This window comes from Vidua macroura, chromosome 3 (genome assembly GCF_024509145.1).
Source record: "Vidua macroura isolate BioBank_ID:100142 chromosome 3, ASM2450914v1, whole genome shotgun sequence".
In the NCBI taxonomy this organism is placed as follows: domain Eukaryota; kingdom Metazoa; phylum Chordata; class Aves; order Passeriformes; family Viduidae; genus Vidua; species Vidua macroura.
Window position 1 is genome coordinate 97,094,215 of NC_071573.1, and position 13,504 is coordinate 97,107,718.

Below are 13,504 nucleotides of genomic sequence, written 5' to 3' on the forward strand. Positions count from 1 at the left end.
TTTCAGAAGGTCATTTCCATATTGCTGCCAGTGATGTACACACAGCCCAGATCCCGCTTTACAGACAGCTTTACAATTTTTCATTCAAATTGGACCTGCCAGTCCCTTCCTTTCCAGTGTTCATCCACTGTCTTCTTCCCTATTGAGTGATACACATATTTAGCAAGACTAAAACAAAAGATTTCTTGATATTATTTGTTTACAGAGCTTTCCAGTTCATATAAGCGTACAATATTAAAGGAAATACAGCCACATAAAAATTAGCCTGAAATCTATCCTGCATTTATTACATGTTAAAAATCAAGTCAAATCCCACACAATGTTAGGCAATTTCCCCGTCACCTTCACATTGCCAGCCATATACACCACCAGACAAAGTTTCATTAGACCTTTATTGCTAATGTGAAGAAAGTTTTAAGGAGTTCTGCTGCATACCAAAGATATACTGCAGAGGTTTTTTCACTTTGTTTTCCAGAGGGGTGGGTGGGGTGGGTGGCACACAGGTGGGACAGACAAGATACTCAACAAGATTTTGTGTCTGATGAAAAGCTCCACATAAAAAGCAGCAGCCCAGCCAAGGCTTTTGACATTCAGACAACTGAAGTACTACTGATTTAGAAATGTAGCTCTTCTTACAGTATACAGGTGAATAGCTCATGCCTAATTACAGATTGAAATGATTTGAAATAGCACAAGTTTAAAATATAAATGCAGAAAATCAGATAATCAGAATTTCCAATGAAACATTAATTCTGGAGCAGATAGGTAACATCATTAACACAAATGCAAACAATAGTACAGAGGATTTAATTGGATTACTTCACTCCTATGAATTTCTCCAAATAAGCTCCTTAAGAAAGTTAGAAACGGAATTCAACTGTCATCTCTTCCGGATGTTTTGGCCTATAGCAGTCAGTCATGCTCTCCAAATGTGATCTCACTGAAGCAGCTGTGTGGACACAACAAATCACATTTGGACACTTCGATCCAAGAGTGGGTAAAGACAAGCAGAGGTGAGCAGCACGCTGTCCCTCACCACTAACACCAAGAGTTGCCATAGCAACAGGAGGAATCACTGGAAGAGGTTGGTATTGATCTTTCCATCCCATGTTCATTGCCATTTCTTCAGAATAGTCTTACATAATGTTACCACAACCAACACTGTCACATATACCCAAGTTCTGAAGCTAAAGGGAAATAATAGTGTTGAAAAGGCAGCAGGGAATAGTTAATTTTACAGTTAGCCTGGGTACACAAAGAGCAAGCAGCAAATCTTCATCTTAGTGCAAGCTTGGCTGGGGGAAGACAGGAGGTCAATATGTACAGGAATGTTTCACCATGCCTTCCACCTACGTTTGAAATTTCCTGAGCATTCTCCTACAGCACAGCATCTGCCTGTTCTCAGCATTTGTAACAACACAGTAACCAATGTCTAGGTCACCTATTGCAAAAAGTAGGATATAGGAAAGGATATTTTGTGCTTAGTTGCAAGCCTTTTACATCATGCCAGCATACTGCAGATTGGCACGGATCCAGAAGGGTAAGAAAGTCTAAGTAGACAAATATTAAAGAGATTTTTCAGGTCAACAGTAGCACAGCTCCAGAGTCCCTCACAGCACAACTTAACCTATAAATATGGGATAACACATTATGTGAGTATATCAGAAATTTTGGTAAAGCCTAATATTGTTTCCAGTAACAATACATAGCTGAGACCTACATTTAGTTCACAATTTGCAGGATGTTACTTTGTTGATACTACCATAAGGCTCAAATGAAAAATATATTTTGAAGGTTTCACTTTCACAAAAACATTCCTTCTGAAGACATGCAAAATGGGAGAAAGTGTTTAAAATATTAGATGGTATTAAGAAAGCCTTTTAAGACCACTCCCAATTGTATTTGAAGCCAGAACAGCTAGTAGAACCTGGCCCTAGCTAAAAACAGAAGGCTGCTTATACAAGAAATGTAGAATATTATTCTTGAAAACAAGTAGATAATTTCTGCTACATGAACCCTACATTGTCCCAGTTTTGTATCAGCATAATAACATTTCTGTAATTCATTATATTTGCATAAAGCTGATGTAATGAAGCAATAGTATGGAATGTACCCATTATCACCACAAACTTTAGAGTTTACAAAGTGATTAGCCCCTTATTCATCTAGGTAGCACAGTCTTCAGAAAATGCATCATAGTTTCTCAAGGCAAATACAAAAGACAATATTACCTACCAGTAGAGATATTCCTAACAAAACTGTAACTTTTTTACTTAAAAAAAAACCAGATCCTGAAAAAAACCTTTAACAATACCTACCAGTTGTGCACATCAAGTTAATAACTCCAGAATAACTCAAACAAATTATAACAGTATATGATATTTAAGGGCTCTCGGAACCCTGTTAATAACCAGTCTCCCATCATAACTTAAAGATGCAAATAGCCACGGATCTGCTGAGGACCATTCAACTGCATATACGCTATCTTCATGTTCTTCATAGGTAGCTATTACACTGTCCTGAAGGGGCTCTTTAATCCTAAAATTGAAAACAAACACCAAAAAAAAAAAAAAAAAAATAGTAAGGATTTGTGAACACATTTGATTTCGAAGGCCATATTAAGTGTCACTAACATCTAGATATGTAAAATCCCATTTAAAGTATAAGAATGCAGTAGTAGGTTCTAAGGGAGTATTTTATACCTTATGTTTGCATGTACTTATGTCTTACATGAAAGCGAAGTCAAGTCAATGCAAAAGACCCCATTTACAGGGATAAAGTAACTCTTACTCTAAATTTCAGTCTATTTCCTGTCTCTCAGAACCTATACTAAGCATCTCTCTCTCTCTCTAAAGCAAGTTAAACTACCTGGCATGATCTAAATGCACAGCTTTTTACAAACATATTTTCTCTCATCATGTTACATCCCATCCTCTCCCCCTTCATTGTTAAATGAATTCTTAAAATAATACACAGTCTTAGAGATATGTAGATGGGTAAGAAGTTGCAGTCCCTAACATCAGTCTCTCTTGTGCTGCCATCCTGGACCCATTCTCTCCAGAATTATGGAAGGGGGATGAAGCCACCACTCTGAACACTGATTTTTTTCTTCCATTGCTAGAGTTATATCAGCACCAGATCATCTACTATTGTATACTCCACCTCCCACCGCAACAACCAAGCTCCTGGTCACCTACATCATAGGAGAGACACAGATTGCCTTCTGCATTGTAAATATTCAAGAGATTTAGGAAACTCTCTGAAGTCCAAACCACTCAAGAGTCATTGATTGTACTCTGCTAACCGAGCACAGCCCTTCTTGCCTCCATTCCCAAGGCCAGTCTCTCCTCTCAAACCATCACTACAGCACATTATTCTGTAGCTACAGGGTAGGGGAGTTTTCAGAGGATGACCTTAGAGCTCCCTTCAGCCACAGAGAGACTTGTTTCTGTCTCACAAGAACCAGTCAGTCCTTCAGAGACATCCCTCTGCCTCCTAGAAACAGCCTTGCAGTACAGCTGCAACTCTCCTCATGGAAAGCAAAGTCAAAGGGCCTTGTGAATGCCACTCAATCATTTAAACAGATGCTGCTACTAGAGAAATGAAGTGTTGTTATTGGCTGCCTTTGCCTTTTCCTGCTGCTCTCTGAAAGCATGCAGTTCTGCAATCACAAAGCCTGGATGGAAGCACAGTAGGATCTTTTGCAGGTTATCGCTGCCCCACCTAGCCAGCTGAGCCAGCTGCGAATCTAACACTGCAATTAAAATTCAATTGAGTTTAATGAAGAAACCAAAAGCAGACTCATACTGTAGAATAGCTTCAGATATGTATTTTCAAGCATTTCTACCATTTACTTGTGCTACATTAAAGGTCAACTAACCAAAAAAGGTCACAGCACAACCAACACCCAGTCCCTGGTTAATTGCAAAGAACAAGCTTGTTTTGCAGTTCTCCTGAATATGAACTTTGGTACAAGCCATCTAACAGCCGAGCTAACAAACACATACAGACACTTCATCTCCTGCAACGTGTTTTTCTAACTTCCTGCTAACTGACGTGCCTGGTTAAGTGAAAGTTGGTCATGTCCCCAGACAGCAATGTGCTTCATGCAGTGCTCACCCACTTACCCACAACTCCATTATTCTGAAGGTTTCAGATGTCTCTCTGGATAAGCAGGGGAGTAATGCACAGTGCACATGGCTGTCAGGGGACACGACCGACTTTCAGCTAACCAGGAATCTCAGTTAACCAAAGACTGGATAAACAAGGACAAATAAGCTTCTAGATTACACTAGTTTCTGTATGCTCACAGTTGTTTCAGTGTTTCATTTAAATAACACAGCTCATCTAATTTAATTTACAGGAGTCATAAGGGGAATGAGCATTCAGGAAACAAGCCTGTAGATGAATTTCTGTTTGGCATTTGCATTTATAACTACAGTTTTTAACTGGGTTTTATTATTGTCTATACACTGAATTTCCTTTTACAACATAACAAAGACATAAGGAGCTGACTTGTTTGTGATGAGTTTTTTCCTCACAATAGGAATCTCTTAGAGGCAGACTACCTTACCTGATGCTAAGAGATTTCCAAGAAAACACCTCAGATTTCTCTGCATTTTGGTTATGTTTGGTTTTTTTTGGTAATCCAAGAATAGACTGAGGGCACTATTTTTGAATCTATATCAATCTAGGGTACTTAGAATTGTTCTGTTCCTGAGTCACACAATGATTTATGCACCCCAAATAAAATTTTACATATCTTTTACATATATTTATTTATTAAAGAATCATCTCAGATTAACAAGAAGAGTAGCTGTACAGAGCTGGATATGAAATAAACTTTCTTCTACACTACTTTAATGTATGTATAATTCACATTGTTGCCAGAACACAGAGATACCTGGTTTTACTTAAAAGCTGCAGGCTATGGGTATAAAACCAGCTGTGTATAGCTATATATATAGCATGCGTGTACAAAACAGCTATGTACAGCATGGATAGCTATGCTATATAGCTAGCTCAGTGTACCACAGATGTAGGTGTTTGGCCTACTGATTCCATGATTGAGAGATGGTGCTGTGCAAGGCCAGCAGCTATATTCAATGAGCCTTGTGGGTCCCGTCCAACTCAGCTCATTCTGTGATTCTGTGACTGTATTTGATAGCATATTTGGTAATCCCTTGTTATGCCTGGCAAGCTTTGTAAGCTATTTTCTTCCTTGTCCGAGATCTTCTTGACCCTTAAAATGCTTCTTTAGTTTCTTACTCTCGTACCTATTTTGAAGATTTTATTCTGATCAGACTAAAATACCTTTTCTTCTATATGTTCTTGCACTGCATCAAGTGACAATGCACCACATTCCTTTTGCCACCAAAAAATCATAATATGAAATGTGCAGTCTCTACCTACATCATGCATAAATTTCAGACCTGTGCCACACAGAGCTGAAAATGGACTGTGTTTTTTCTGTAGTCTTATTCAAGTATCACGACCCCAACCAGCTTCTATGAAAGGAGCGAAGCTTTTATTTTACTAGATAACTTTGAGGTTAGTTGTGTTACAGATTCAAGAAAGAAGCCTGTTCAGCCTTGGATAATTGTTTTCATGTAGAAAGCTGTTATTTCCAATTACTTCTCATGGTAACAACCACTTAAGTTTGCAGTGCTTGCAATTCTGTTTTGTCACCACAGTGTTCAATAAAATATGGTTTTCAGTCAGCAAAAATCATTAATTCCTTATCACAGTCAAAATTAAATCCTCTTTAATCTAAAAATCACTATGAATGGAAATAAATCAATCGAGAAGCAGCATGTACTGCAGCATCCAAAAATGAGTCCTGAAAAGCACAGCACTGGATTCTGGATTAAGCCCATGGATACAATTTCCTTTTGACTTCAAGAGAAAATTGTTTCTGGTAAGATTAGACAACACACTGCTTGCCTTTTCACTCACTTTAAAAAGCCTCAATACAAGTTTATTTATTCTTGAACACATTTTTTATAGATAATAATTGGCTATTCATACTATTCAAAACCCCATAATTTTTTTTATTCAAAAAAGAGTTTTCTGAACTGCTTCCCCAGAAAAACAGGAAAAACATATTTTTATAGAACAGGGCTCATAGATGTCCTAACATGAAAAATAAATTAAGGAAGGTATATTTACTGATGAGGGTTAAAGAAAGAAACACTACAGGAAAACCCGAAGCTTTTAAAGAAAACATTCTTGGAACCAAAAACTGCTGCTGCACAACATTTTGATCAGCTTCTTACACATCCAACATAGTCCTGAATCCAGGCATTCCCCAAACCAGAAACTATGTAACCTGTTTTAATTAAATAGGTCTCTTGGTTGATTCCATAGCATAATCCTATGACTTCTCGGTTTCTCCAAGACATTAATATCAAAAACAAAATAGCATCAAATTTAACACTGCTGACAGCTGTGAAAATATCCTGAAAGTCTGCCTCAGCACGTTTGGCAAATACTTTTCAAAATATCAACTCTGACAAATCTCTCTCCTGAAGTCACAGATGCATATACAAAGGTGCTACGTTAGATTGCACAGTTCATATGTAACACTGTGAAACCACATGATTTATTATTCAAAAATCTCTAAACCACCTTTCTATCATGAAAAGTAGATACCACCAACTTGTTTAGATAGAATTTTGAAGAAAGTCTCTTCCTACAGAGAGGGCAGCCATCATTTTCTCTCTGGTCCATTCCAATAGCTGAAGATGTTTCTACACATAACATCTCATTAAAAACTTCATGATCTCAAGTGAGATACTCTGTACAGGAAGAACTAATCCTTTACATCTCTCAGCATCAAATATAAAATACTGAGAAATGCTTGTGTTAGATCTTCTGTTTGTATTTAAGGACATTATGGCTAACATCTATGACAAAAAAGATGGAAACATAAGCCTTCAGGAAAAACACTAAAACTGTATTTTCTGATAGGAATTTCTGGTACAATCTTCAACGGATAACAAAGATTATCATTATTTTAGAACATATCGTCAAAAAATGTAACATAAGGGAGAAGGCAGCATACTGACCTTAGTAATCAGTTCTGCCAGTGAAAACAGCAAACATCTTAAGCCTGTAAACCCCATAGAAAACTAAGGGAACTGGTAGCTTAAACTGCAAGTCCTCCATTACCAGTTGAGCCTTGTCACGAAGTTCTGGCTACAGAAGTCATGAAGAATAAAAACACAGCTGTAGATGCAGCATGTACCTTCCTGCTGGTGCTCCTATGACTCCAAACATTCTTCTCATGCTGTATATCACCAGCATACCAAACAGAGACCTACACAGTTCATATTTTATACCTATAAGCCAAACAAACATATTGGAGTAACTGAAGAAAAGGAATCCTGACTGGCAAGTAAAAATGGCCACCAAACTGCAAGAACCTAGTAGCTTTCCTTTATTGTTAGAAAGAGTAATGTAGAATTTAAATTATTATCAGAATAATTTAATACAGTAACATATAGACTCACTCACTAACATCAGGATTTTGGATAACCAAGGACTAAAGGAAGGATACAAGACACTCACTACCTCCCTTAGGAGGAAGACAGTTCCCAGTGCTCTCCTAGTATCTTACAGGGAGCTGACAGTCACCTTCAGGAGATTTAGAACTCAGGCAAGTTCAGTGTTGCAGGGAGAAAGTTCTTGCAACAACCGAGTGCAAAGCCACTAAAGAAGGAGGTCAAGGAGAAGCCAGACAAGCAATTGCATCCACAGATGTGGAATGATCCCATGTTTTAAAAGTTTTGTTCAAACTTAAGCATTGAAAATCACTCCTCATGTTTTTATCCAGGCACATGAGCTTTCTTTTGGTGATGAAACCTAAATGAATCCAAGTAATCACCCTCATCTGTTCTATTTTCATTTATTTTGTACACTTTTCTGAACTAGTAGAGCCCTTCATTCTCAGCTGTGGGTTTTTTTTTTTGTTTGTTTGTTTTTTTCCCATATTTGAACTGTGCTTTAAATAATCGAGACTAGGGACTTGACCAGCATATAGCATAGCTGTCCTTCGGTCACACGCCTATAGCTCTTCTCTGTGAACAACTCCAGCCTCCTCTTAGACTACCTGTTTTCAACAGCAGCTTTGTGTTTCCCACGCAGAGAGCACTGAAGCCTTTCTTAATTCAGTGCAAGAAAACAAACACAGTTGGCATGTTTCTCCTAGACAAATTTCACAAAAACCATGCAAGCACAGCTGGCATGTTTTAGAACAAAAGAAAACACAGTGAGAGCAGATAAACTCAAGAATATGGCTAATAGCAAAGGAAAACCACATATGGAAGAATCAGAAGTCTCCAAAGATTATTCAGAAGGCAGTAAATGTCCCTGAACTGCAAACACTCAGGGGCTAGGAACATGTCTAGAGGAAGTACATCTCCTTTTCCTACTTCCATTATTTTTCCTCCTGACTACTATGAGACACACGACACAGGGAAGCTGCCTGCTCTTACCTTTTTTGACTGATGAGAGAAACAACAGTAGCAGTTAAACAGTAGGGAAAAGACAGATGTGACTTAGAGTCTGATCTAAACCAGCAGTTAAGAGGAACTAGTTGATTTCAACAAGAGACAGATCTTCATGCAACAGTCCTAGTTATATTGCTTATTCAAACACGTCCGGGTCTCTAAGATGGGAGCAGATAGGCCCAAGATGTCAACACAGACAAACACTGAAGGAAGAAAATGCTAAGAAGAAATTCTTATGAAGAATGGAATGCAGCATCTTTTAGTTTGTCTATTCATTATGCAATGAACTTGAATTCTTTTATTTAGAAAAAATTTATCTCCAAATAATTATTTTCAGTTGGGAACCTTAAAAACCAGACAACTACAGCAGTAAATCTGGCAAGACTCATGCATAGCTCTACACGGCTGAACAAGGAAGGGTTAAACTGACATACTATTTGTTTTTGTCTCCAGCCAAGAAATACAGTAAAAATTAGGAAATTTATTCTACAAGATATTAAAAATTAACAAGTCTTAAGGATCTCGGGAAGGAGTTTAAACTGTGCAATGTTTTCAAAATATGGGGACTTTACTAAGTAGAAAAAACAATAAACCTTTGAAAACAAAACTGACATGTACTCATCATTTTTATATTCAATCCAAGGAAGATTTTCACAAGTGATTGTGTTCAGGACAAATAAAATGCAGAAAGAGTCTTTTCCTTCCTTTCTACTTGATATTTTAACCTTCTGAGAGAGATACGGTACTCAGTCTGAAGGTGACTGGCTAGAGACACTAGTTGTACAAATATGCGCTCTTCCTGGTATATTTCACGATACACCTGAAAAAGACATTCTTTTTATCAGTATTTGTGTGCTGTTTAATAAAAAATCAGATGTGCTCCAAAACAGGATAAATGAACCTTGTGAGACTATAACACTTTCTTGAAAGTCTAGAACATACCCAAGCAAAAAAACTCCAAAAAACAAAAAACAAACAAACAAAAAACAAAAAAAAAAAAAAAAAAAAAAAAAAAAAAAAAACCCACACAAAAAGAAACAAAAAACCAAAAAAACCCCACAAAAACAAACAAACAAACACACCCCTCTCCCATTAAACCAATTAAACCATAGAGTGAAAACCTGTATCTTACAAAAGAGACAGTACCTATGGAATGGTGTAACCAACTCTCCACAGAGGTCTCTAGGAGGGTATCAGAGCTGAAATATTTGGCACTAGTGGTTGACTAACAAGAAGTATTCCCGACAGCTGTTATGCCCTACTTCATTTGTGCACTCAGAACTAAACAGACATTCATTTGGCAACAGTTCAAGGCTGCAGCAGCTTGAAACATCCTTCTGACTCAACTCATAACAAGGGGGCCGAAGAGGGAGCCTAAAACAAGACTTTCACAGTAACAAGCAAAGGTTACAGAAGCTAATGTGCTTTCCCAGGTTTTACAGAAAACAGATGAGCAGCTGAAAAGCACATATTTAAAAAGCAAATGCAGAATTGATACTCCTGTAGCCTCTGGGAACAGGCAAGGCTTCTACATCATTACTATACAAGTCATTCATGATGTGGTTTACACCCATCCCATAGCCATGGGAAAAGATGCATTATATTTGTTGTATTGCATTAGATGACCTTGAATTCAAAAATTCCTATCCTAGAACAATGACTTGTGTTTTAATGAGGCAACCTACACAGTCTACAACCCACAGAAATTCAGAATTCCAAATAATCTACTCTACAGTGCCTGTCAGAATGCTATTTACTTGTGATATTTTTAATGCATTCCCACCATATTAAAAAAAAATGTGGTCTCTTTCTCATTTTGACTAATGCTATTTATCTTTCATCTAGAACAGAATAAATTGCAATCTCCAGTCAAAGATAAGGAACCAAAAGATGTTCTTGCCCATGGCAGGAAGTTGAAACCAGGTGATCTTTAAGACCCCTTCCAACACAAACCATTCTTTGATTCTATACTTAAAACACTGTAACTCAGTTACATTCCAGAAAGTAAGTATATACTGCTGATGTGAGCAAATTTTTAGGCATTTAATTTGATACTCCTTGATTTTTCAGGCACTTAGAATACACAGAGAAAAATCTTCTAAAGGAATGCTGTACATTTAAAATAAACCATTTCTATATATGAAGTAACTTTCTTACTTAGTATTAAAAAAGAATAGTTTCCAGGTCCTTTAAATGAAGCCAAAACACTAAAACTATTCGGAGGAAAACTGCATGTGTATTAATAAAGTTAAGGTTCAAGAGCAACCTTAAAAATGCAACTAGAGAAGTAACCTAAACTTTATTTAGAATTTTAGCTGGAATATCTAGGAAACACAGCTGAGCAACTAGGGGATCTTTTCTGTAATTTCCTTATCATATCTGACTATTCTTTATTTTAAAAGATCATTCAGGAGTTAATCCGCCTGTGTAATTGCAGACAGCTTTGTAGAGCTCTCCAGCAGAGGGCAATGGAGCTGGTGAAGGGTCTAGTGAGTAAATCACAAGGAGGGGCAGAGGGAGCTGGGGTTGTTTAGTCTGGAGAAGAGGAGGCCCTCTACATCTGCCTAACAGGATATTGTAGCCAGCTGGGGGTCAGTCTCTCTCCCATGCAACAAGTGACAGGAGAGGACACAGCCTCCAGCTATACCAGGGTATGTTTAGGTTGGACATTTAGAGAAATTTCTTCACAGAAAGGGTGATTAGAAATTGGAATGGGCTGCCCAGAGAAGCAGGGGGTGTTCAAGGAAAGACTGAGGGTGGCAATCATTGCCAGGGTCTAGTTGACACAATAATGTTCAGTCATAGGTTGGACTCTGATCTCAGAGGTCTTTTCCAATCTAATTCATTCTGTAATTCTGTGATTCACTTTGTAGGAAGGAAGAGTTTGCTGAAGACCACCATGAAGGCTAGTCACAAAATTACAAAGCCTTGGCCCAACCTCAATCTACAGAACTTCCTATATACACATATATACACAGTTAATTTAATAAAACCCCATCCCTACAAAATCCACAAGGAAAATATTTGATTCCATACAAACCAAATGGATGGGTTTACAACATTTGCCAATAGCATGCACTATTCTCTACCAAGAGTGTTGAAACCAAGCTTCTGGTTTGCTTGATCTAGGTCTGATGAGTTACTGGGTTCCAGAGCAGTCAGAGATATTAAGAGCAAAATTAAAAAAAAAAGTGTTTATACTTAATTTCTTCTGCCCATGCAGAAGCTCATCATTAGACTGGTAACATTTCCCAAAGGTCCTAACACATACACAGCAAATACAAAAGCCTATTTTCAAATTCTAACTTAACACAGATTATTCTACATGCTTGACTTGAACCAGAGCTCCCTTAAAGTGAATCTTTTCACCAACCCAGTGGATTTTATGACTGATCCTCAGCATCACCATTCCCTTCCTACCGGTGAACGTGGAGTGACCATGCCAATCACATTTAAAGAGTGCATTCCACCCAAGACTGAATAAAGAACAAAGTGGGAATTCTAACTACTTACCTGAAAGGCCTGTACACAAAAATCCTAGTCAGCAAAAAAAAAATAGCATGTAAACCATTACAATGAAACAACAAATTATAAGCATCTACATAAAACTCAGGAAACTTCATACTTCTCTTCTTGATGCTGGTCCTCTTGGTCACTGAGTTCATCATCATCTACCATATGGCCAAATGGTTCAGAAGAAATTGATACCATATTAGACAGGATAACTCTGCTATCACTGCTTCCTGTAAGGATCAGCTGATCATGAGAATGATTGTATCTGACATTCCAGACCCTAAGAAAGTTAAAGCAGGTAGAATGAGACACTATTGATGGTGGATAGTGCATCATTGTTAAACAATTTTTTTAAGCGCAGCACTAAAAAGTCATCTTTTCAATGTTTTAAATATGCACAGAAGTAACACGCCTCATTCCAAAGACTGTTTTTTTGCCATATTCATTAGACTTTTAAGCTTCCATGTCATCTGTTTTCTATAACATTAAAAATCAACAAGTAAATTAAAAACAAAACAAAACAAAAAAACCCCAACAAATCACACCATTCAGTGCTATTGTTCCTTGACGGTACATGCCAATTCATTGTTGAGTAAGCCAGATAAATACTTAAGTCCTAAATACAAAAATTCCCCAAAGCAAAATATGGATTAAAAATAGCCTTTTAAACAAAAATTTCACAACATTCTTACAGTGAAGTTGAAAATAGATCCTAAAACAAATGTAGGACTATATTTCTCTTCAATTTTTACATTTTACATATCAAGTTAATACCAAATGTCATATGGTTCTTGTTTTATTGTTGTTCTTTGAATATTCTGAGGAAAAAAGGTATAAATAATGCTTCTGTTAATTCCCATCTTTATTTCCCTTAAAGTAGCTTTAGGGAGTGGATCTATTTTGCAAGAATTATTCCAACCCAAATTTTATAAAATATGAATAATTCATCTTTTCTTAAGCACTGAAATTTGCAGACATCAGGCAAGATTCTCTCCTTACTCCAGCCACAGGCCAGTGCAGTAGATACAGGCTCGAAATCTTATTTCAGAGAATAAAATTATTCACTTGCATATTCTGACTTAAGGACTGTGAAGAACATAAAAAAAGTTGAGCTGCATTACTGAACATTTCAACCATGTGACAACAGAAGGATAGATGGCAGCTGCTTTATTACTGCACATCAGGTGCAGCACATCAGGCTCCATTTAGGAAGGCACACCTGTGTCCCAGCTGGGCCCCACGGGCCAAGTTAGTGATGTGCTTCTCAAAGGTGCACCCCATCTCCCAACAATGTTAACAACAGTTTCTTGCCAATTAGACTAATGTTATCTAAACTCTTAATTTACAATTACACAAGGAACGTTGACATGCTGAAACTTTTCCTCTGTGCAAAAAAATGATTATGCACAATAGTACAAACATAGTTTGCATTGCTCCTAAACGACAAAATAATTAGCTGAATAAATTATATAAGCCATCCA

At 37.3% G+C, this 13,504-nt stretch overlaps 1 protein-coding gene across 2 annotated transcripts in view; it reads right to left on the minus strand.

Annotated features, from left to right (window-relative positions):
- Window positions 1-260: 260 nt before the first annotated feature.
- Window positions 261-13,504, minus strand: part of EIPR1 (EARP complex and GARP complex interacting protein 1) — a 73,961-nt gene continuing 60,717 nt past the window's right edge. Inside the window, exons 8-10 of one of the 2 annotated variants that reach the window (XM_053972966.1) lie at window positions 12,136-12,303; window positions 12,024-12,047; window positions 261-2,538 (exon numbers count right to left, since the gene is read on the minus strand). In XM_053972966.1, coding sequence (XP_053828941.1) covers window positions 2,364-2,538; window positions 12,024-12,047; window positions 12,136-12,303 — 367 coding nt within the window. In that variant the 3' untranslated portion in view covers window positions 261-2,363. The remainder of the gene's footprint in view (window positions 2,539-12,023; window positions 12,048-12,135; window positions 12,304-13,504) is intronic. The other variant, XM_053972967.1, reaches the window with a different exon arrangement.